Raw genomic sequence first — 23359 nt, 5'->3', positions numbered from 1 at the left:
GCCCCGCATCTACCCGAGATTTCAATCCAGCCTTATTCCTCTTCAGTGGGACTTGTGAAAACAGCACTGTACCTGCTGACCTTAGGTGAAACTGTGGTAAACTCTGACTTTCCCTCATGTGAGTTTTCCATGACCCCAGGATGAAGTGGAACATTTCCATCCCCAGCTGTCTGGGCACCTTGAAAATGAAGTTTGAACACATATTTTGGTCTCCTAATAAAACTTCTCTTCCCAGACTCTTTTTAAATAAGCATTAAAAAGTTTGAGTGCTTTTGTGACTGTGTGTGGAATTATATAATATAATACACACTTTGAGGCCTGTGAGATTATGGCTTTAGTTATGAGATTGTATGTTTTTATCTGTGAGTATGACTTAAAATGTATGTGATGCCTTGAAAGACATGCTTTTATTATGTGGGCATTTTATGGATATTGTGTATGTGGATTACTTAAAACAGGTTTATTAAGTGTGAACAGGCTTATTAAGTGAGAAACTACATGAGATGGAAATGTGTGATCTGATTATATGAACATAGAACCCTGTGATATTATGACTGTATATCTTGGTGAGTGACGATAAGTTGCCTTACTCTTCTCAACAATGAATGAGAGAAATGTTGCACCTTTATGGATGAATAACTTTAAGATTTGGGTTAAAGGATTTGCTATTTATTTGGCAAATCATTTGGATATTTTATACTCTATTCAGTCCAGTTCAGTTCAGTTGCTCAGTCGTGTCCGACTCTTTGCGACCCCGTGAATCACAGCACGCCAGGCCTCCCTGTCCATCACCAACTCCCGGAGTTCACTCAGACTCAGGTCCATCGAGTCAGTGATGCCATCCAGCCATCTCATCCTCTGTCGTCCCCTTCTCCTCCTGCCCCCAATCCCTCCCAGCATCAGAGTCTTTTCCAATGAGTCAACTATTACTTACCCTTAAAAAGAAGAAATTCTGACACATGCTATAACACGGATGTATCCAGAGAACATTGTGTTAAGTGAAACAAGCCCATCACAAAAAGATGAATACAAGAAAAGAAAACTGCAGACTAATATCTCTGAAAAACATAGATGCAAAAATTCTCAACAAAATATCAACAAATTGAACTCAACAGAGAATTATAAGGATCATATACTAGGACCAGGACTTCCCTGGTGGCTCAGTGGTAAAGAATATGACTGCCAATGCAGGAGACATGGGTTTGATCCCTGGGTTGGGAAGATCCCTTGGAGAAGGAAATGGCGACCCACTCCAGTATTCTTGCCCAGGAAATCCCAGGGACAGAGGAGCCTGGCAGGCTACAGGCCACGGGGTCACAAAAGACATGACTTAGTGACTAAACAACACTAGTACCAAGTGGAATTTATCCCTCCAATACAAGGATGATTCAACATATGCAGTATGTACCACATTAGATCACTTTAACAGGATGAGAGATAAAAATCATAGGACTATCTCAATAGATATAGAAAAAGCATTTGACAGTACAACATCCTTTCATGATAAAAAACTCTCAACAAATTGGTATAGATGGAACATAACATAATAGAAGCCATATACAGCGAACTCAGAGAGAACGTCGTACTCAGTGGTGAAAGGTTGAAAGCTTTTCCTTTACAAACAAACAAAACAAAGGTGCCCACTCTCACCGCTTCTATTCCACAGAGTACTGGAAGTCCTAGCTGAGCAATCAAAATATAAAGAAATTAAAAGGCATCCAAGTCAGAGAGGAAGAAATAAAATTGCCTTTGCAGATACAAACAAAAGAGATATATAAATACATATATATTTTCTAAACACTATACATCAAAACTGTTAGAACTCATCAGTGCCTTCTGTCAAGTTGAATAATACAAAATTAACATACAAAAACCGGTTGCTATTTTTATACAGTAACATATGTAAAATAATTCCATTCACGGTATCACTAAAGACAATAAAAATACTTAGGAATAAATTTAAATAAGGCGATGAAAGACCTGTATACGAAAAATGATAAGACTTTCATGGAAGAAATTGAAGATACAAATAAGCAGAAAAATATCCTGTGTACTTGGATCAGAAGGATTAATATCATTAAAATGTCCCTACTACCTAAAAGCCATCTATAGACTCAGTGCAACTTGTATCAAAATTCCAATGGCATATTTCACAGAAATAGAAAAAAAAATTATAAAATTTAGTATGGAGCCACAAAAACCTGTAATAGCCAAAGCAATCAGAAGAAAGAAGAACAAAGCCAGAGACATCCCACTTCCTAATTCCAAACTCTACTACAAAAATGGGCTTCCCAGTAGCTCAGGTGGTAAAGAATCTGCCTCCAATGCCGGAGACCCTGGGTCGGGAAGATCCCCTGGAGAAGGGAATGGCTACCCACTCCAGTATTATTGCCTGAAAAATTCCACGGACAGAGGAGCCTGGCAGGCTGCAGTCCATGGGATCACGAAGAGTTGGACAGGACTGAGCAACTAACGTGGCAATTCTACTTCTGCTTGGATATTCAAAATAAATGAAAATAGTTATTTGAAGAGGTATGTGCACTCTCATGTTTCTTTCAGTGTTATTCACAATATGGAAACAACCTAAGTGTTGACGTTGTGGCATATATACAATGGAATTATTCAGCCATAAGAAAGAAAAGAAGCAGACCCATTTGCAACAGCAAAGGTGGATATTATGCTAAAGTGAGATTAAATCAGACAGAGAGATGTTGTTTATTATCTATCACTTATATGTGGAATCTTAAAAAAGGTGAATTCATAAATACAGAGTAGAATGATAGCTATTACAGATTCGGGGGCTGGATGTAAATAGGATACTGTTTTTAAGGGTACAAATTTGGACTAGGAGATAAGTTCTGGAGAGCTAATGGACAGTATAGTGATTTAATCAATAATACTGTATTATAAACTTCAGAGTTTCTAAGGGACTAGACCCTAATTGTTCTGAAACCAAAAAGAGTCATGAAAACTAGTTGAGGTGATAGAAGTGTTAGTTGACAGTAAGATGATTATCATATTGCAATACATTAATGCATCAAATCAACATATGTTGTACCTTAAAATTACACGTCAATTAACCGATTAAAAAGGAATAAGAATTATATGGTGTGATTTTTAATTGGAAGACGAATAACTTTTTCAAAATACAAGTAATATTTCAATTCCCTAACGATGTAAGAAAACCAAAGCAAAGAAAAGCGGAGCATTTTTCTGCTTCTGTTTCATGTCCCATCCAATGGTTGCCTCTCATTTTCTTGGCCAAGGCTGAATACAGGGCCAGGTAGTAAAGAAGATGGTTCATTATAGCTCAGCCCGTCCCTTTTACCATCTCTTATTTTTCCTTCGCACATACCACGCCTTTACAATTATTTGCCATTTACTTTTCCATACATATTTCCAATTTCTGTCAGGAAACAACGAGGGGGAAAAAAAAAAAAAGCCAAGTTCTACAAGCGCCCGACGGCTTACACATACTCCACCTACTAATTCAAAAGTAAAATTGCAGACAGGTGGGAAGCTCAGCGGCAGAGAGCATTCTGGGACGTGTAGTCTCGGAGGCGTCCTGTGATTTGGAACTTCCGCTCCCGGAAAGCGCGGAGGAGTTATTCGCTGTCCTGGGGAAATAGAAAAGGCATAATCCAGCGCTGTGTGTGTCTGGTGGTATTTCGCCTACCGGAGGGCAAAAACACGAACCTCGCTGCTTTCGTGGATTCTGGGAAATTCGATTCAGGCCTGGGATGTCGGAAACGTCACTTCTGGTCAGGAGGCGGGGCAGTAGCTCCTGCCCCTCTCGGGGATCCTGGGAAATAGTCCAGGAGCTGCGAATAGTTGGAGGTATTTCCGCTTTAGGAGGTTGCGATTGCGGCCTTCGGTTCTCACAGGTAGGTGTGATACCCTGGGAGCTTGCCGTCTCTTTTAACTTTTCTGGCCCGGTCCTGGGATCAGCTGGACTCGGTCTTGGGTAGCAGGGCAGAACAGCCGCGACTTGCGACAGAGGGCGGGATGGAAGGGCGAGGGCGGCCGCTTGCCTTCCTATTACCGGCTGGATTTCTCTGCGTTTGGGGCGGTTCACAAGTCCTGGGGTTGTAGGCGGACTGAAATCGACAGTTTGACTGTCTCCACGTCTCTTTGCTGTCCCATCTGCCTCCTCCAGCACCTTCCACATCGTTAGTTACTTCCTAGCGAGGTAACGTTGGATGCGAATTTATTCTTTCTGTTTCTTGGATTCCTTTTCTATAAAAAGGGATACTAAGAGTATAAGGCAGGTACTGAAAGGTTGTTGTTGAATCCCCGCAAAGACGCCGGGATTCTTGGCACCCGACGGAGAAGAATTCAATCCGGGGCCAGAGACGAGGCTTGATCGCTCCGAGCTTTTGTTGTAATAAAGTTTTATTAAAGTATACAGGAGATAGCAAAAGCTTCTGACATAAGCATCAGAAGGGGGCAGAAAGTACCCCCCTGCTAGTCTTCAGCTGGATGTTATATAGTCACTAGCAGTCTGTTAATGAAAGAAAGGAATGTCTTAAAACTCAGAATGGCACCAGGCCCCTCACGCATAAGATGCATTTTGGGATAATCTTGGCACCAAATGGTTCATCCTGGGCCATAACATGATTAACTTGAATCTTGAAGAAGGGCAGGTCACCATACAAATAATTTCATTTAGAGGAACAATATCTGAGTATAACGTACTGGTTTGTCAAGTAGGTTCTGAGCCAAAAGGCAGAATGAGCTTGAAGACAGAGTTTGGGGTAAATGCATAGTACATTAGCATAGCTTAAGACAAACATTTCCATAAGAAAAAGGCATTGGTTATCTCTAGGTTTGAGAATAGTGTTGGAGAAGACTCTTGAGAGTCCCTTGGACTGCAAGATCCAACCAGTCCATTCTGAAGATCAACCTTGGGATTTCTTTGGAAGGAATGATGCTAAAGCTGAAGCTCCAGTACTTTGGCCACCTCATGTGAAGAGTTGACTCATTGGAAAAGACTCTGATGCTGGGAGGGATTGGGCTCAGGAGGAGAAGGGGACGACAGAGGATGAGATGGCTTGATGGCATCACGGACTCGATGGACGTGAGTCTGAGTGAACTCCGGGAGATGGTGATGGATAGGGAGGCCTGGAGTGCTGCGATTCATGGGGTCGCAAAGAGTCGGACACGACTGAGCAACTGAACTGAACTGAACTGAACTTCAGGTGAAACCAGGTGTCATTATGGCAACACAGTATTTTAAGAGAAACCTTTTAAATTTGTATAGAGAAGGAAAAAAATATCGCTAGTTTGTTGCCTCCTGTCGCTTAGGAGAGATAAAAATGTCCGACACTTGCAGGCTATTTCCTCTGTTTGGAGACCCTTGGCCTTCCTGCCTGTTACCCTCTCAGTACTCACTTGCCTTTCGTAGATAGAAAAGCAGTCTATCGAAATAGTCAACCATTAGGAAACTGGCTGCAGAGGAGACTTTTGGGATCAATTTGTTCAGGTAGGTTGAAATTTCATTGGAGAGGATTTGAAAGCAGGGTTAGTGAGTTTGGCCATCTTTGTAAAAATTTGAAAGCATTCTCATTTAATCTTATTTTAAATATTATTTAAAGCTTGTGTACTGATTATAGAAGAAATGTACATTCATTGTAGAGAATTCAGAAAATGTAGAGCTATGACATAGTCAAAACCATTGAGAATTACCCATGTAGATACGTATGTTAAAACTTATAGGATGTGTATGACGTATATAGGACACAGACCTATAAGATACAGACGATTATCAACATTTAAGTGCATTTCTGTTCAGCAGGTTTTCTATAAGTATTTATCTATATTATATATAATTATTATCAGATTATTCATATCCTTAACTCTTAATTCTGGAAATTTCCAGACAACCTGCCAGGCTCTCTGTCCCTGGAATTCTCCAGGCAAGAATACCAGAGTGGGTTGCCTTTCCCTTCTCCAGGGGATCTTTCCGACCCAGGGATAGAACCCGGGTCTCTCATTGCTGGCAGATTCTTTATCATCTGAGCCACCGGGGAAGCCCCACAAAGTGTAAAATAATGACTCCTGTGTAACAGTCATCCTGCTTCAGTTCTTGCTGATCTTGTTGCATCGCTCTCTCCCATGCACAGGTTTTTCCCGTTGAGTATTTTAAAGCAAACCCAGATGTTGAGTCAATAGAACTTAAACATTAATTATTATACCGAGACTATATTAGTTTGCTAAAACTTGTTCCGTCATTCAGTTGGATCCGGCTCTTTGCAACCCGATGTACGGCAACATGCCACGTCACTGACATGTCACTGAATATGAGAGGCACCTGAAATGACAGATCCATGTATGTAAAAGTGGGAAAAAAATTCAAGATGGACTACTGAGTTGCAGCAGGGGGCGATATATCATAAAAACAAGTAAGCTGCAGTTAAAGATCATGACATGGTTAGATGAGAATAAATACGTTAGTGTATCTGAAGTACAGTGCCTCACTTCAGTCTCTCAGTCATGTCCGACACTTTGCAACCCCATGGACTGCAGCATGCCAGGCTTCCCTGTCCATCACCAACTCCCAGAGCTTGCTCAAACTCATGTCCATCCAGTCGGTGATGCCATCAACCATCTTATTCTCTGTTGTCCCCGTCTCCTCCTGCCATCAGTCTTTTCCAGTGAGTTAGCTCTTTGCATCAGATGGCCAAAGTATTGGAGCTTCAGCTTCTACTGGTACAAAATATCACAGCCTGGCTGGCAAGACAACAAAAAGGAGCTAGGAGTCTGTCAGCAGATTTGGTTTCTTCTGAGGCCTCTCTCCGTGGCTTGCAGATGGCTGCCTTCTTGTCATGTCCTCACAAGGTCTTCCCTTTGTGTGTGTGCATGCCCCTACTATCCCTGTTTATGTCCAATTTCTTCATAGAAGGATACCAGTCAGATTGATTTAGGGCCTACCCTAATGACCTCATTTTAACTTAATCACCCCTTTAAATGCCTTGTCTGCCAATGCAGTCACATTCTGAGGTTCTGGTGATCAGGACTTCTATGTGTCAGTATAGGGGTGGGACTCAGAATTCAGTCCATAGGTATTAACAGCAACTCTAAGATTTTTCACACTTGGCCACTAGGAGAATGTTTTTTATATAAGAAAGTTAGAAAGAGTTGGAATTATGAAAGGAAAATGATAAATTTCCTGTGCTTCTTTGGAGTTGCACTTGCCATGGGCATGTAACTCTCAGTTTCATCCTTTGCTCCTGTTAGGCTACAGGGACCTCTGATTCATGGACCTGGTCCTATTCTTTTTGGAGAGTCCAGCACAGGGTCGGCATAGAGGAGTTATTTAGTGAGTAAGTGTGATGCAAAGAGTTGCCCAGAGGGGCTATAGCCTGGAGTTAGAGAACAAAGTAGAAAGGCAATCTATAGACATATGCCTTGTCTGGTGCCTCACTTTCCTTTGGCGAGCTGTAGAATTCACCAACTTTTCTCAAGCGCTCAAAGTTTGATGTATCATCAACTCTCTTGCCTTCTGGGATGGCCCACACTCTGTGAAGTGTGTTTCTCTCTAAGTAAATCCACTTTTTACCTTAAAAAAAAAGTTGATGTATCATCGTGCCTAATATTGTCATGCTGTAAGACAGATTTCCTTGGAAGCAAATCAATTTTTTTTTAAAATGGAAGCATAGTTAATTTACAATGTTGTTAGTTTTGAGCTTTCCAGATAACGCAGTTGGTAAAGAATCCACCTGCAATGCAGGGGACCCTGGTTCGATTCCTGGGTTGGGAAGATCTGTTGGAGAAGGGATAGGCTGCCCACTCTAGTATTCTTGGACTTCCCTTGTGGCCCAGCTGGTAAAGAATCCGCTTGCAATGTGGGAGACCTGGTGTTTGATCCCTGGGTTGGGAAGATCCCCTGGAGAAGGGAAAGGGTACCCACTCCAGTAGAGTCGGACCCAACTGAGTGACTTTTACTTTCATGTTAGTTTCAGGTATGCAGCACGGTGATTCAGTTATTTATATATATGTGCATATATGTATATATGTATTCAGTACATATGTATATATACTCTTTTCAGATTCTTTTCCCTAAAGGTTATTATAAAATACTGAGCATAGTTCCCTGTGCTATACAGTGAGTTCTTGTTGATTATCTGTTTTGTGCATAGAACTGTGTATATTTTAATCCCAAACTCCTAATTTGTCCCTCTGCCTTCCCCTGGTAACCATAAGTTTGTTGTCAAATCGATGTTAGTGTTCCGTTTTTTGTTTGTTATGTCAGGATCGTGATAGGGATGCTGAGAAGAGCTAACATTTGTTTGGCACCTCTTCTGTTTCAATGAATTTCCAGTGCTCTGTGTGCAATAATTATTATTGTCATTTTTAAAATGAAGAAACAGTCGAAGACAGTTGAATAAATGACCTGGTGACCCAGCAAGGGGCAGAGCCAGAGTCAAACCTCAGCAGCTGGCTTTAAAATCTCCTTGTTCCAGCACTCTGTGACCAGCACAGCTTTCTTAACTTCTCTGTGCCTCGGTTTTCTCACATCAGGTAACCACAGAATTAAAGTTTGGGGGGCTTCCCTAGTGGCTCAGATGGTAAAGAATATGCCTTCAATGCAGGAGACCTGGGTTCGATCCCTGGGTCAGGAAGATCCTCTGGAGAAGGAAATGGTACCCCACTCCAGTATTCTTGCCTGGAGAATTCCATGGACAGAGGAGCCTGGCGGGCTACAGCTGAGGGGGGCACAAAGAGTTGGGCACGTGATGATTAAAAGAAATATGATGTGGAAAGTGCTTGAAATGGTGCCTGGCACGTAATACATCCTATATGTATTATAGACTACAGTTGTACTTTTTTTTCTATTACAGAAGAGTATGCAGTATGAAAAATGCAGTGAGTTCTTAAAAGGGCAAAGAATATTTTAGGGTTTTCTTTTCTCCCCCATTTTATTCTTTTAATACTTCAATTTGACCATACAGTTGAGCAAAAATGAATCGTTTCCATAATAACCTTTGTTGAAAGTGATAACTAACAGAATTGGTTGTCTTTTGAACTTAGTCAGTTCCCAGGGTGGAGAAGGCAATGGCACCCCCCTCCAGTACTCTTGCCTGGTAAATCCCATGGATGGAGCAGCCTGGTAGGCCACAGTCCATGGGGTCACTAAGAATAGGACATGACTGAGTGACTTCACTTTCACTTCTCACCTTCATGCATTGGAGAAGGAAATGGCAAGCCACTCCAGTGTTCTTGCCTGGAGAATCTCAGGGATAGGGGAGCCTGGTGGGCTGCAGTCTGTGGGGTCGCATAGAGTCGGACATGACTGAAGCGACTTAGCAGCAGCAGCAGCAGTTCCTAGGGATAATCATATGGTCTCTATTGCTTTAAAAAGGCCTGAGTCTGTACCATTCACTATGGTAGCCATTGGTCACGTGAGACTTTTTACATTTTTCAGTGTGTCTGCTAGAAACATTTAAATTACCCATGTAACTTGCATTATGTTTCAGCTGGGCACCACTGGTGTAAATGGAAGCCTCCATTTTTCCTCTGAGGATTTGCCTCCCAGGGCATTTACAAATTACTCTTACCTCTTTAGACCTTTGAGGGCATCTTACAACAGAGAGAAGCAGGAGGCTAGTCATCAGGAGGCCTGAGTGCCAGTTCTAGCCCTTCCCTGAGCTTCCTGGCTATTAGGCGTTTCAGATAACACTCTGAGGGGCAGAATAGAATACTGCAGTGGTTCCCAAACTTGCGCCATATTAGAATCACCTAAGGAAGTTGGTAAAAACTGTAAAAACCCAGTCCTTTTACCATTTCAATGAGTCTGGGCTTCTGTGGGTTAGTTTGTTTGTTTATTGAATTTTTTTTTTTTTTACAGTATTGTTTCTGTTTTATGTTTTGGCTTTTTGCCTATGAAGCATGTGGAATCTCCCTGATCAGAGATTGAACCCACATCCCCTGCAGTGGAAGGCAAAATCTTAACCATTGGACCACCAGGGAAGTCCCTGGACTAATGTGTTCTTTTTTAGCTTTCTGGATGATTGTGATGGTGTTCCAATCACTTCCTGTTCACCTTATTTAGGAAGGCAGAATCCCTGTCCTAAACAATATGAGGCATCTGCACCAGGCAGATGAGGTTGGCAGCAGTTTGTTTATCACACACAGCCATGCAAGGCCACGCATGGTTGCACTTGGGACTAGAATGAAGCAGCAGTGGCTCTGGGAGGCAGGCTCTGTATTAAACAGAGGGTAGGATGGCAACCCACTCCAGTGTTCTTGCCTGGAGAATCCCAGGGATGGGGGAGCCTGGCGGGCTGCCATCTGTGGGGTGGCACAGAGTCGGACACGACTGCAGCGACTTAGCAGCAGCAGCAGCAGAGTAACCCTTGGTTCTGGCGGGAGGATGTGGTTGGCTTGCTTGACCAATTTTGAAGCTGGCACAGAGGCGAAACCTGTTAGGCTGAGAACTAGGTGGGCTACATCTGATCATTTGATGGGGTGAACTGTGTCAGATCTTCATTTGTAGAGGTGATTGAATGACAGCCTGGGGAGGTTACCAAGAAAGAAGGTTTTCTGTACTTATAGTTTCCCTGAAAAAGAGACACAGCATGCCACCCAGGGCCGTACAAGGCCTGTCACACACAGGACTCATGGAGCCGAGCAAGAGGACTATGTCTTTATGACTATAGTGGTGGGAAGTAAGTAGGTGGTGACATCCCCCTTTGGGGCACTAAGAACAGGAGAGCAGGGGGCGGTGGTTGGGCAGGTTATCTTACATTGACTAAAAAGTGTGTTTGAATTTTTTCCATAACATGTTATGGACCCTTGTGACCCTCACATGCCTTGGAAAGCTGGCTTGTAGGGAATGTGTTACTGACCGTGGTTGACAGTCTGGCCCTGTGATTCAACAGACTGAGGACGAAGTCAGGAATCACAGATGTTAAATAGCTAGAATCTAAAAACATGGTTAAGGGATGGGACTTCTTGGCAGTCCAGTGGTTAGGACTCCACACTTCCACTGCAGGGGACACGTGTTTGATCCCTGGTGGGGAACTAAGATTCCACATGCCATGTGGTGCTGGCAAATAAATAAATTAGTTGATTAATGAATTAAAATAAAACATGGTTAAGGGAATCTCCTGGCAGTTCAGTCTTTAGGCCCAGCACTTTGATTTCAGGGGCCCAGGTTCGATCCCTAGCTGGGGAACTAAGATCCCACAAGCCACAAGGTACAACCAATAAATGAATAAATAAAAACATGGTTAACCCACAGGCAAACTAGGTGGATGGGGCGTCTTCCCCAGGGAAAAGGTCATGTCTGGAGAGAGCAGAGGAACTAAGAGTTAGGCCTTCTGGGCTCTGTGAGGCTCAAAGTTGTCAGGGTAGAACTGGGAATTTTAGGCCTTACAATAGAGCTGATGGGAGCTTGGAAACCACTGCACGTTGATCACGGTTACCACTCCGTGTCATATTACCTGGGCTTCATTTCCTGGTGCAGTGTCCTGACTGGACAATGAAATCACAGGCTGGGGGGCTAGGAGAGGGGTAAGAATGCAGATGTTAGCAACCCTCCTCCACAGTTCCTGATTTAATTAGTTGTGAATCAGTTCTGAGCATTTCTTTGTCTTTGTTTTGTTTAAAAAAAAAAAAAACAATTTAAAAAATATAGCTTTTAAAAGTTGCTTTCCGTTTAAAGTCTGACCATTTTTTTTAAAACTCCCCTGTGAGTCTGATGTGCTATTAGGTTAGGCTCTCGGTGAAAATCTTGACTCTTCTGTTGGTCACTGGTTAATCATAACCAAGTTAGTTCCTGATTTACAGATCAGACCTTGGGACTAAGTAGTAGGATGTTGGAGATGCCAGTATTCAAATAGCAGTGGTCTGATTCCAAAGCCTCCACCCTTCCTGACGCTGTTCTCATGTCCTTCCAGCAGATCCTCTGACTTCAGAGGCCTTTTCCAGTTTCCATGTCTGTCTGCTGCTCTCATTTCTCTTTCCAGGAGACCTCAGACTCCCACCTGTGTTTTTTTTTTTTTTTTTCCTTAGAAGCAACAGAGATACAAGATCTAGAAGATTAGCTCCTTTGTGAGAGTGGATTCAGGTTCCTCCCCTGCCTCTTGACCTCGCCGAGCCTCGGCTTCCTCGTCTGTTACGTGGGAACAACAATCGTGACCATCATCGTTTACTGAGAACTTTCTAAAATGCCAGGTACAGTGCTAAGGGCATTTAGCTCATTCATCCCTCACAGTAACCCTAGGACTGACATTCTCTTTTTTTTCTCTCCTCTTGTAGCTGAGGGGAGGCGCAGAGGTGGAGGTGATCAGACCAGCGTCACACCGCTTGGACGACACTAGATTCTTCACAGGTGTGTGGGAGCTGCCTAATGAAGCAGCGTGTGCCGCCTGCTTCTCAAGGTCCTTAGTACATACTTAGTGCTTGTCCAGGGTTAAACATTGCCATTTGTATTGTTTTTGTCATTACTGTGATTAGCTTGTTAATTAAATTGGCATACTGATTAACTTACTGTTAAATAATAGGGTTCTGTTAATTTTTCTTCAGCTCAGTGATATGAGTTTTTTTAAGGCCCTACCCTTGGTGGCTTAGAGGTTAAAGCATCTGCCTGGAATGCGGGAGACCAGGGTTCGATCCCTGGGTCGGGAAGATCCCCTGGAGAAGGAAAATGGCACCCCACTCCAGTACTCTTGCCTGGAGGATCCCATGGAGGGAGGAGCCTGGTAGGCTACAGTCCATGAGGTCGCCAAGAGTCGGACACGACTGAGCGACTTCACTTCTTCACTTCACTTCACTGTTAGCAAAGTCAAATTAGCAAGGTCTTATATCTTTGAAAAAGTGGTCATTCGTAGTGTCATGAAAAATGTGACATTACGGCTATGAAAGTAGAATAGTGGTTCCCAGGGGCCAAGGGGATGGGCAGTGCAGAGTTAAGTGTTTGATGAGTACAGTTTCAGTTCCTGGTGGTGGAAAAGCTCTAGAGACAGATAGTGGTGGTGATTCACAATGTGAACGCACCTAATGAACTCAACACCCTAAAAAAATGGTTCAAATCTAAAGTTTTATATGATATATATCTTACACAGGGAAAAAATCATCAATTTAATCTTAAATATTACTGCAAAGGCATCAAATTAAGTATGATAAACCAAGCAAGAATAACATGCCAGAGGCTAAAGGTGATTTTCATATGACAAAGCAACAGCTTCCGAAGGATCCAGTGATAGAAACTATTTATGAGGACAGGTTTTTCGTTACTGAACATGACCTGCTTTCTGCTGCTACTGAGAAATAAGGTGCTTTGGAAGTGTTCTTTGAGCTTTCCGCCTAGTCATTTAATTCTGACAGCAATCCGAGGCATTGTTTTGTTTTTATACTCCAGCTTTAATTAAAATTAAAAGTATAAGTTCTGTTCACATGGTGAAATGTTAGGTTAGCCTCTGCATTTTGCCCCATAAGTTGTACTGAAATTGTGAATACAATTTGATTATTTTAGCAAAGACAGTAGCTGTACGAGATAGACATTGTTAATCCCTCCATTTTCTGCTGTGCTGTGGGTCCAATCCTTGGGTGGGGAATGTCCCCCAGAGAAGAAAATGGCAACCCACTCCAGTATTCTTGCCTGGGAAATCCCATAGACAAAGGAGTGTGATGGGCTGCATTCCATGGGTTCTCAAAAGAGTCAGACACAACTTAGCAACTGAACAATAACAACACGGGTCAGGGACATCCTTGACCAGACTTTGACAGTTTTTTTCCTTCTTCTCCCATCAGGCCTTCCTAAGACTCAGCAGTTCCCCACAAGGAGGAGGACAGAATGTCTAAGTTCAAGGTGAGTTGGGCTTGCCTTTCTAGACATTGAGTTGCCACCTCATTTCTCAGCGATTAAACACAGCCTGTTTCTCTTTCTCGGGAAGCCCTGAAGTGAACAGTAGGCATCTGAGAACCTCTTCCAAGAAGAGTACCAGATGATCACTGATTTTTAATTTTAATATAGTTTCATTTTTGTTGCTTTATCACTTTTTTGTAATTTCACATATCAGAGTAGAATAGAAGATGTTAAAATAATGCTGTAGGCAAGTGATTCTTAGTCATGAGCGATTGTGCCCTCAGGCCATGTCTGGAAACTTTTTTGCTGTCGTGACTTGGGGGATGTCACTGATACAGTACATAAGAGCCAGGGACGCTGCTAAACACCCTGCAGTGCACGCAGCAGCCCCCTTCAACAAAGAATCATCTGGCCTCGAATGTCAGAAGTGCCGAGGTTGTGAAACCATACTGTCCCCAGTGCTGTACAAGAACAGTAGCCAAATGTGGGTGAAAATATGTGTAATCAGTTCAGTTCAGTCGCTCAGTCATGTCTGACTCTTTGCGACCCCATGAACCGCAGCACCCCAGGCCTCCCTGTCCATCACCATGCTCAAAAAACCGAAGCTTGAAATCTGTAATAGGAATTTTACAGAATCTGAATATAAAACCCCAGTTGGAGTATGTGCAAAAAATATTAACAGGTGGGACTTCCCTGGAGGTCCAGTGTTAAATATTCCATGCTTCCACTACAGAGGGATGTGGCTTCAGTCGCTGGTTGGGGAACGAAGATCCCACGTGCCATGTGGTACGGCCAAGGTAATTAAAAAATACATATATATTGGCTATGTCCTGCCTGTCATGGGACACACACAGTAGGATTTGCTCCAGGACCTTGCTTCAGACAAGGAAGCTACTCCTCTGTGAATCCATGGATACCTCTGTTGCTGAAAAAAAATAAAAATTAAAAAAAAAAAGAATATTAACAGGCCACGTTCTGAAGAGGCAAAATAAAAACACCTAGTAAATATGTGAAAATATGATAACCTTATTAATGATCAAATAAGTACAGATAATCAAGTTAGTTGTTCTTTTACTGATAAGTTTGCCTAGGATTTAAAAATATGGTTATATTCAAAGTGTGGGATATGGAGAATTGGGGCTACTTATGTGAGAGTTGGACTGTGAAGAAAGCTGAGCACTGAAGAACTGATGCTTTTGAACTGTGGTGTTGGAGAAGACTCTTGAGAGTCCTTTGGACTGCAGGGAGATCCAACCAGTCCATTCTAAAGGAGATCAGCCCTAGTTGTTCTTTGAAAGGAATGATGCTAAAGCTGAAACTCCAGTACTTTGGCCACCTCATGAGAAGAGTTGACTCATTGAAAAAGACTCTGATGCTGGGAGGAGGAGGAAAAGGGGACGACAGAGGATGAGATGGCTGGATGGCATCACTGACTCGATGGACGTCAGTTTGAGTGAACTCTGGGAGTTGGTGATGGACAGGGAAGCCTGGCGTGCTGCAATTCATGGGGTCGCAAAGAGTCAGACACGACTGAGTGACTGACTGAACTGAACTGATATACTCTTGGAGTAGGATAAAGAGAAGAGTTGAGATGAAAATCTGCTGTTGTACGTAACAATTTTGAAGCTGCCTATTCTTTGACATGGTAATTTTTTACTGTTTGGAACTTATCCTAAAGAAATAATCGGAAGGGAAGCAAAAAAATCTATATAAAAAGTTGTCCTTTCCAGCATTTATTATGAAAAGGAAACTATATACAATATAAATGCGTTATTGGGGACATATAATTATGTTACAGTAAAATTGACTCTGATCTCTCAGCACCTGGAACCACTTTGTACACATCCTGCCCACTTTTCTCAGTTGTTACCCTTCCTCCAGGGGGAATCAGGAGTGTGATTGATGTTGTAGGAGGCAGTGACCTTCAAGGATGTGGCCGTGGTCTTCACAGAGGAGGAGATGGGGCTGCTGGACTTGGCCCAGAGGAAGCTGTACCAGGAAGTGATGCTGGAGAACTTCCGGAACCTGCTCTCAGTGGGTGAGGATGGGTGCCCTCTGTGACTGAACAGAGACCCCTTGCAATAGTTATGTGCCCTTGAACAGGCAGAGCTTCGGAGCTCTTGAACCGAATTTCGGTTTTCTAATCAGCATGAGATGCAGAGATCGCAGAGCTTTCTGTTTGTTAGTTTGTTTTAATATTTATTTATTTATGGCTGCATCAGGTCTTAGTTGAGGCGCACGGGATCTTGTTGCTTCATGCAGGATCTTTCATTGAAGTGCACGTTCTCTAGCTGCAGTGCATTGGCTTAGTTGCCCCATGGCATGTGGGAACTTAGTTCCTTGACCAGGGACTGAACCTGCATCCCCTGCATTGGAAGGCAGATTCATAACCACTGGACCACCAGGGAAGTCCCACAGAAATAGCATTTTTCTTTCTCTGCTGACCAAAATGTGTTTGTAAACATACTATAAATTGTCCGCATGATTGCTCTACCTTTTTGGCTTTTCAAATTGTAATCATCTCCAATTAGTGGGTCATTCTTTAAGGAACTGAAATAAAATAGGGTAGAAAATATCACAGCACTTGGCAGTAACTGCACGATGCAATAAAAACTGTGGCCTGTTGGCAAGAATAGTGTGAGAAATGATGAAAAGGGTGCAATGAAAATAACGTCTTCCAGTACTTTATACTTAGTCTACATATCCTGGGGGCTTCTCAAGTGGCTCAGTGGTAAAGAATCCACCTGCAGTGCAGGAGATATGGGTTTGATCCTTGGTCGGGAAGATCTCCTGGAGAAGGAAATGGCAACCTACTGCAGTATTCTTGCCTGGAAAGTCCCACGGACAGAGGAACCTGGTGGGCTACAGTCTATTCGGTCTCAAGAGTTGGACATGGCTTAGCAATTAAACAACAACAGCAATGACTACACATCCTTGGTTTTACATAAAATATATTTCTGCCAATGGGTCATAATCGAAAGCTTGGAAAACACTGATTTTGATGTCAGTGTTGATACAGTGTAAACCACAATTTTTCATAATTTGGGCTTCTAATACATTCATCTTAAATGTTTGTCCTTGCCTCTTTGCAGGGCATCAATCCTTCACACCAGACGTACCATCCCAATTAGAGAGAGAAGAAAAGCTGCAAATGATAAAGACAGCAGCCCAGAGCTGTTGTTCCTCGGGTGAGAGTCCTATGACTCTGAGTCTGTCCTCCTTCTCATCGCCTCTCCACCTGTGGCTCTGGTCCAAGTCAGAGTGTAGCCTGGATTACTGCCACAGTCTTTGTAATGCTCTCTCTTTTGCTTTGCTTTTTCACAGTCAATTCTCCACTCCAAGTGATTCTTTTAAATTCAAACATTGTCATTTCTCTGCTCAGATCTCTCATTCAAAATAAAATCCCAGTATAGAAAGTGGCTTGTGATGTCCCCTATGCCCATCAGTTTTATAGTCTACTTTCAGAAACAACTTTTTCACAGGGCAGGGGTAACATAAGGGTCTAAATATTGACTCCTAAATGAAAAGGGAAAATCTTTACCCATACAGGAGAAGGGTATAAGAATTTCAGAAACAGTCCATCTGTATGCCCCATGGCCATCTTTATGCCCTATGCTTTTTTATTTTTTTTGCCTTCCGAGTGATTCTTGCCAAGATTTTTTTTTTTTCTTTTTCACAACGTGTGGCTTGTGAGATCTTAGTTCCCCGATCAAGGATCCGACCTAGGCCCTTGGCAATGAGAGCGCAGTGTCCTAACAATTAGACCACCAGGAAATTCCCTGATTTTATGATCATCGTGATTTTCTGTCAGCAACATTCACTTAGGTTAGCCCTGCATCTAGTGAAGCCTTTCAGCTTCCCAGCTGTTTCCACTTCCTTTCCTGTGATGAGTAAGTTACTTGCACAAGCTCTTTTACTTTTGTAACATGGCTCAAACTGTCACAGAGACATCAAACTAGGATTTATTTATCCATCCAGCATGTACTTCTGAAACACTGACCATATCAGACAGAGTTCTGGGAGTGGTGATAAACATGCGAACAGTACAAAATGCTTGTCCCTGTGGGTATTACATTCAAGCAGGAGAAGACATAAAATGAAAAAGATCGAGGACTTTTTGTGCCCTATACTATGTATATAGTATGTCAGATGGGAATATGTGCTATGTAAAAACAAGACAATGTATGGCTAATGGAGATTTCCGGGAATGTAGAATAAAGGGAGAATTTAGTATATGATATTGTTTGGTAATAAAAGAAGCATCACCGATAAGGCATTAAAAAACACTCTATAAAGAAGTTAGTAGCAAGCTATATGACCAATTGGTGGAACAGAGTTCCAAGGAGAATGTAACTCTTCCTGTCCAATACTGACTTTTAAAAATCTGTATTCCACCCTATTTGTTTACTCCTTGCAAGGTCTTACTCTGTTTTAAAGATTAGGTTATCTTTTAATTTTTCAGTCTTTTTTTCTCCCCCCATGGAAGTTGTAGGAATTTTACTGATGTGAAGTTTTAGAATAGTGTATATTATTATAGTAAACTTCTCTGCATATTGTCTTCCTGAAGGATATTTCCCAGCAGGAGACAAAAGACCAGTCTCTCTGCTTATACTCTGAACTTTAGGCCCTTAGGTAATATATTATTTTCTCCTAAACATCTATCTTTCCAACCTACCAGGGCCTCCAAAGCTCCTTCCAGTGGAGTAAACTTCTAATAAAGCAAAAGTTTTCACCACTGCTTGGGAATGTCTTCTGATAATCTGTCAGTAAGGGTCTTACATGAGCTTTTGAGCATTTGGATCAGATGTGCAATTATGTGAAAGCTGTTTATTAAACATTTGTTGCAGCAGAGAAAGTAAGGCTTTGAGTAACATGCAGCCTTGTCTTGGTAAACATTCCCTAGGAGGTATTTTTCTTGCTCTATAGCTACTAGATCTCTAATTTATATTTCACCTATGAAACTTATTATGATTCTAAATGGATTCCACAACTGTGTAGTGAAAGGGAGCCTGGTGGAACACCTCTTGGTGTCTGGAGGTATGCAAATGATACATGATGCTGAAGAAAAATAGAAGTTTTTCATGTCCCCATAAGGCCTTAGGGTGTGGGCCTAAGTTTATAACCTTGGCATTTCTGAGCAAAGCACTCATATGCCCCATCTTTTAATTTTCTTTATCCTCTTAGGAAATCAGAATCTAAATGGCATAGAGACTCTTCAAGAAGTTGGATTAAGGTATCTGCCACACGAAGAATTTTTCTGCTCAAAAATCTGGCTACAGGTTACAGAGGAATTAACCAGGTGTCGAGATTCCATGGGAATTATTCAAGGAATTGGCTCTCAATTGGAAAAACAAAGTGACACACTCTATAAAGATGAGTTCAGTAAAGACTTCAGTCAGAGTTCCCATCTTCAAGTTCAGTGCAGAGACTACACTGGAGGAAAACCTTATAAAGGGGTGGAGTGTGGGAAGGGTTTCATATGGGGCTCTTACCTTCAAATGAACCAGACAGCCTCCACAAGAGAGAAGCCCTATAAATGTGAAAAATGTGAAAACACCTTCCGTCGGTTTTCAAGTCTTCAAGCCCATCAGAGAGTCCACAATAGAGCAAAACGGAACAATCATGATACGTCACATAGAGGTTTTAGTCAGAGGTCGTATCTGCATCAACATCAAAGAGTCCCCGCTGGAGAGAATCCACACAGATTAGAGGAGTGTAGGAGGAACAGCAGAAAAAGCTCATGTCTTCAGGCTCCTCTAATAGCCCACCCATTGGAGAAACCCTATAAATGTGAGGAATGTGGACTGGGCTACAGTAAGCGCTCCTATCTCCATGTCCATCAGAGAGTTCACACGGAAAAGAAACCTTATCAATGTGAAGAGTGTGGGAAGGGCTTCAGTTGGCATTCACGCCTGCAGGCTCATCAGCGAATCCACACTGGGGAGAAACCTTACAAATGTGATGCGTGTGGCAGGGGCTTCAGTTATAGCTCACACCTGAACATCCATTGTAGAATCCACACAGGTGAGAAACCATATAAGTGTGAGGAGTGTGGGAAAGGTTTCAGTGTGGGTTCCCACCTCCAAGCCCATCAGATAAGCCACACAGGAGAGAAACCTTACAAATGCGAGGAGTGTGGGAAGGGCTTCTGCCGGGCCTCAAATCTTCTGGACCATCAGAGAGGCCATAGTGGTGAGAAACCCTATCAATGCGATGCGTGCGGAAAGGGCTTTAGTCGTAGCTCAGATTTTAACATTCATTTTAGAGTCCATACAGGAGAGAAACCATATAAATGTGAGGAGTGTGGGAAAGGTTTCAGTCAGGCCTCAAATCTTCTGGCCCATCAGAGAAGCCACACTGGAGAAAAACCATATAAATGTGGTACATGTGGGAAGGGCTTCAGCCGGAGTTCAGATCTTAACGTTCATTGTCGAATCCACACAGGAGAGAAGCCCTATAAATGTGAAAAATGTGGGAAGGCCTTCAGTCAGTTCTCAAGCCTTCAAGTGCATCAGAGAGTCCACACTGGTGAGAAACCCTATCAGTGTGCAGAGTGTGGGAAAGGCTTCAGTGTGGGCTCACAGCTGCAGGCCCATCAGAGGTGCCATACTGGAGAGAAACCCTACCAGTGTGAGGAATGTGGGAAAGGCTTCTGTCGGGCTTCAAATTTTCTGGCTCATCGTGGAGTCCACACAGGAGAGAAACCGTACCGATGTGATGTGTGTGGTAAGCGCTTCAGACAGAGATCATACCTTCAAGCCCACCAGAGGGTTCACACTGGAGAGAAACCATATAAGTGTGAGGAGTGTGGTAAGGTCTTCAGTTGGAGCTCATACCTCCAGGCCCATCAGAGAGTCCACACAGGGGAAAAACCATATAAATGTGAAGAGTGTGGGAAAGGCTTCAGTTGGAGCTCCAGTCTTACAATTCATCAGCGAGTCCATGCTGGGGATGAGGGTGACAAGGACTTTGCCTCATCAGAGAATACACACAGCAAAGAATCTCTATAAAATTGCATGTGTTAATGCCTCACATGCGTGCTGAAATAGTCCTGTCATAGAAAACAAAACATTTATTTCCTCCAGAACTCGCAAACCGTCATGGTGGTTGGGTGACCACACAGCAGAGAAGCCTCATGAATGTGGAGACAGAGAGCTTCATTCAGAACCTTGACATTTAGCAGAAACTACATGGATGAGAGGCATGGGAAGGATGGGTCCGATCTGGAGGGAACCAAAAGTACTAAGACAGAAATGCCCAAATCTCTTCCACTAGAGTAGAAGTTCCCAGAAGGCATGGACTTTGTTTACATCAAGTCCACTCTGCCTCTTCAATGCCTACCACACTGCAGGTGTCCAGGAATGTTAAATGAGTTAAAGGGAGAACAGTCACTTTTGAAATTTTTATTCAGTTCCTCTCTAAAATTTTCAAAAAACTTGTAAACAGAGGAATTCTCCAAGGCTTGGAGGATTAGATTAGACACTTGAGGTCATCTTCCCAACCCTGCAGGTCTTGTGAACTAGTGCTTATCAAACTGAAGGTCATAACCCATTAGTGGGTACAGAATCACCAGGTTGTGTGTGGCCAGCAATTTTGTATGCAAACAGTTCCTTATTGAGATGTAATTTGCATGCAAGCACATGCATAAATCTGAAGTTTACAGCTTCATGAATTTTGACAAATGTATCTACTTATGTAATCATCACCAAAATCAATATATACCACATTTCTATTAAACCTAAATGTTTTCTTGTGTACCATTCTTGTCAGTTCCACCTCCAGAGGCAGCAAGTATGATGATTTCTATATGGTGTATTAACTAGATCTGTCTGACAATATTTGTGTATCAACACAGGTTTTCTTTATTTTGGTAAATACTTAGGAGTGGGATTGTTGGGTTGTAAGAGTATGTCTAACTTTGTGAAAAACAGGTGTTTCTAAAGTGGATATGCCATTTTGCACTGCCACCACCAGTGCATATCAGGGTTTTATTTTTTAGCATTTCAGTAGTTTTATAGTGGTTTCTCATGTTGGTCTTAATTTACATTTCCCTAATGACTAAGTTCAGCATCTTTATACATGAATGTTTGATAACCATAGACCTATTTTCTTTGGTGAACATGTTTTCTTGTTCTTGACTTTTGAGTTCTTTATATGTTCTGGACACTTAAGAACTCTGCCTAATTTAATGTCACAAAGGTTTTTCTGCCTCCACTTTTTTTTCCTACTCTCAAAGCTGCACAGTTTCAGGTTTTACATTTAGTCTATGATCCATTTGAATTAATATTTATTATTTGGCCATGCCAAGTCTTACTGGTGGCACGTGGGATCTTTGCTCTTGCGGCATGCAGAATCTTTAGTTATGGCTTCTGGGATCTAGTTCCTGGACCACAGATCAAACCCAGCCCCCCCCTGCAGTGGAAGCTGGAATATTAGCCACTGAACTACTGCGAAAGTCTCTGACTCATTGACTTTGGTGACTCAGACTCATATGAGAGATTCAATAAAGAATCAACCAAATTACTGTATTCTCTTGGGCCCATGAAGGTTATAATACACTTTTGAACTTTGTATGTTTTTCACCTTGCCACACTTGTAGGATCTCTAATCTCAACCAGGGATTGACCCCAAGCCACTGCAGTGAAAGCCTGGAATTCTAACCAGTGACTCAGCAGGGAAGTCCCTATAATACAACCTTAAAGTGTTTTTAAGTTTTTCTTGGGCGTAGGAGGGCTGAGAGGAGCTACTCCACGTTCAAGGTCAGGAGGCGGGGCTGTGAGGAGATAGCCCTCATCCAAGGTAAGAGAAACCCAAGTAAGATGGTAGGTGTTGTGAGAGGCATCAGAGGGCAGACACACAAACCATAATCACAGAAAACTAGTCAATCTAATCACATGGACCACAACCTTGTCTAACTCAATGAAATTAAGCCATGCTATGTGGGGCCACCCAAGATGGGTGGGTCATGGTGGAGAGGTCTGACAGAATGTGGTCCACTGGAGAAGGGAATGGCAAACCAGTATTCTTGCCTTGAGAACCCCATGAACAGTATGAAAAGGCAAAATGATAGGATACTGAAAGAGGAACTCCCCAGGTCGGTAGGTGCCCAATATGCTACTGGAGATCAGTGGAAAATTACTCCAGAAAGAATGAAGGGATGGAGCCAAAGCAAAAACAATACCCAGTTGTGGATGTGACTGGTGATAGAAGCAAGGTCTGATGCTGTAAAGAGCAATATTGCATAGGAACCTGGAATGTCAGGTCCATGAATCAAGGCAAATTGGAAGTGGTCAAACAGGAGATGGCAAGAGTGAACGTCGACATTCTAGGAATCAGCGAACTAAAATGGACTGGAATGGGTGAATTTAACTCAGATGACCATTATATCTACTACTGTGGGCAGGAATCCCTTAGAAGAAATGGAGTAGCCATCATGGTCAACCAAAGAGTCCGAAATGCAGTACTTGGATGCAATCTCAAAAACGACAGAATGATCTCTGCTCATTTCCAAGGCAAACCATTCAATATCAATGGTAATCCAAGTCTATG

General features: G+C 42.5%; 1 protein-coding gene across 5 annotated transcripts; it reads left to right on the top strand.

The window, feature by feature from the left end:
* The first annotated feature begins 3794 nt into the window (after positions 1–3794).
* On the top strand, positions 3795–21568 carry ZNF45 (zinc finger protein 45). Of its 5 annotated transcripts, none has more exons than XM_040252538.1 (7): positions 3795–3884; positions 12016–12177; positions 12262–12334; positions 13756–13813; positions 15722–15848; positions 16903–16998; positions 18995–21567. In XM_040252538.1, the coding sequence occupies exons 4-7, from the start codon at positions 13799–13801 to the stop codon at positions 20818–20820; spliced, it is 2064 nt and encodes a 687-aa protein (XP_040108472.1). In that variant the 5' UTR covers positions 3795–3884; positions 12016–12177; positions 12262–12334; positions 13756–13798; the 3' UTR covers positions 20821–21567. The 5 variants fall into 5 exon arrangements, with proteins under 5 accessions (XP_040108472.1, XP_040108475.1, XP_040108476.1 ...); XM_040252541.1 differs by having other exon boundaries at positions 15692–15848; XM_040252539.1 differs by having other exon boundaries at positions 3813–3888.
* Positions 21569–23359: the final 1791 nt, after the last annotated feature.

Source organism: Oryx dammah, unplaced genomic scaffold (assembly GCF_014754425.2).
Source record: "Oryx dammah isolate SB20612 unplaced genomic scaffold, SCBI_Odam_1.1 HiC_scaffold_13, whole genome shotgun sequence".
Taxonomy (NCBI): Eukaryota; Metazoa; Chordata; class Mammalia; order Artiodactyla; family Bovidae; genus Oryx; species Oryx dammah.
This window is presented reverse-complemented; position numbering and strand designations above follow the sequence as displayed.

Bases quoted from the DNA above. Each gene is read 5' to 3' on its own strand.
- ZNF45 (XM_040252540.1), top strand. The intron at 15,849-16,902 runs GTGAGGATGGGT...GCCTCTTTGCAG, and splicing joins CCGGAACCTGCTCTCAGTGG to GGCATCAATCCTTCACACCA. The intron at 16,999-18,994 runs GTGAGAGTCCTA...TTATCCTCTTAG, and splicing joins CCAGAGCTGTTGTTCCTCGG to GAAATCAGAATCTAAATGGC.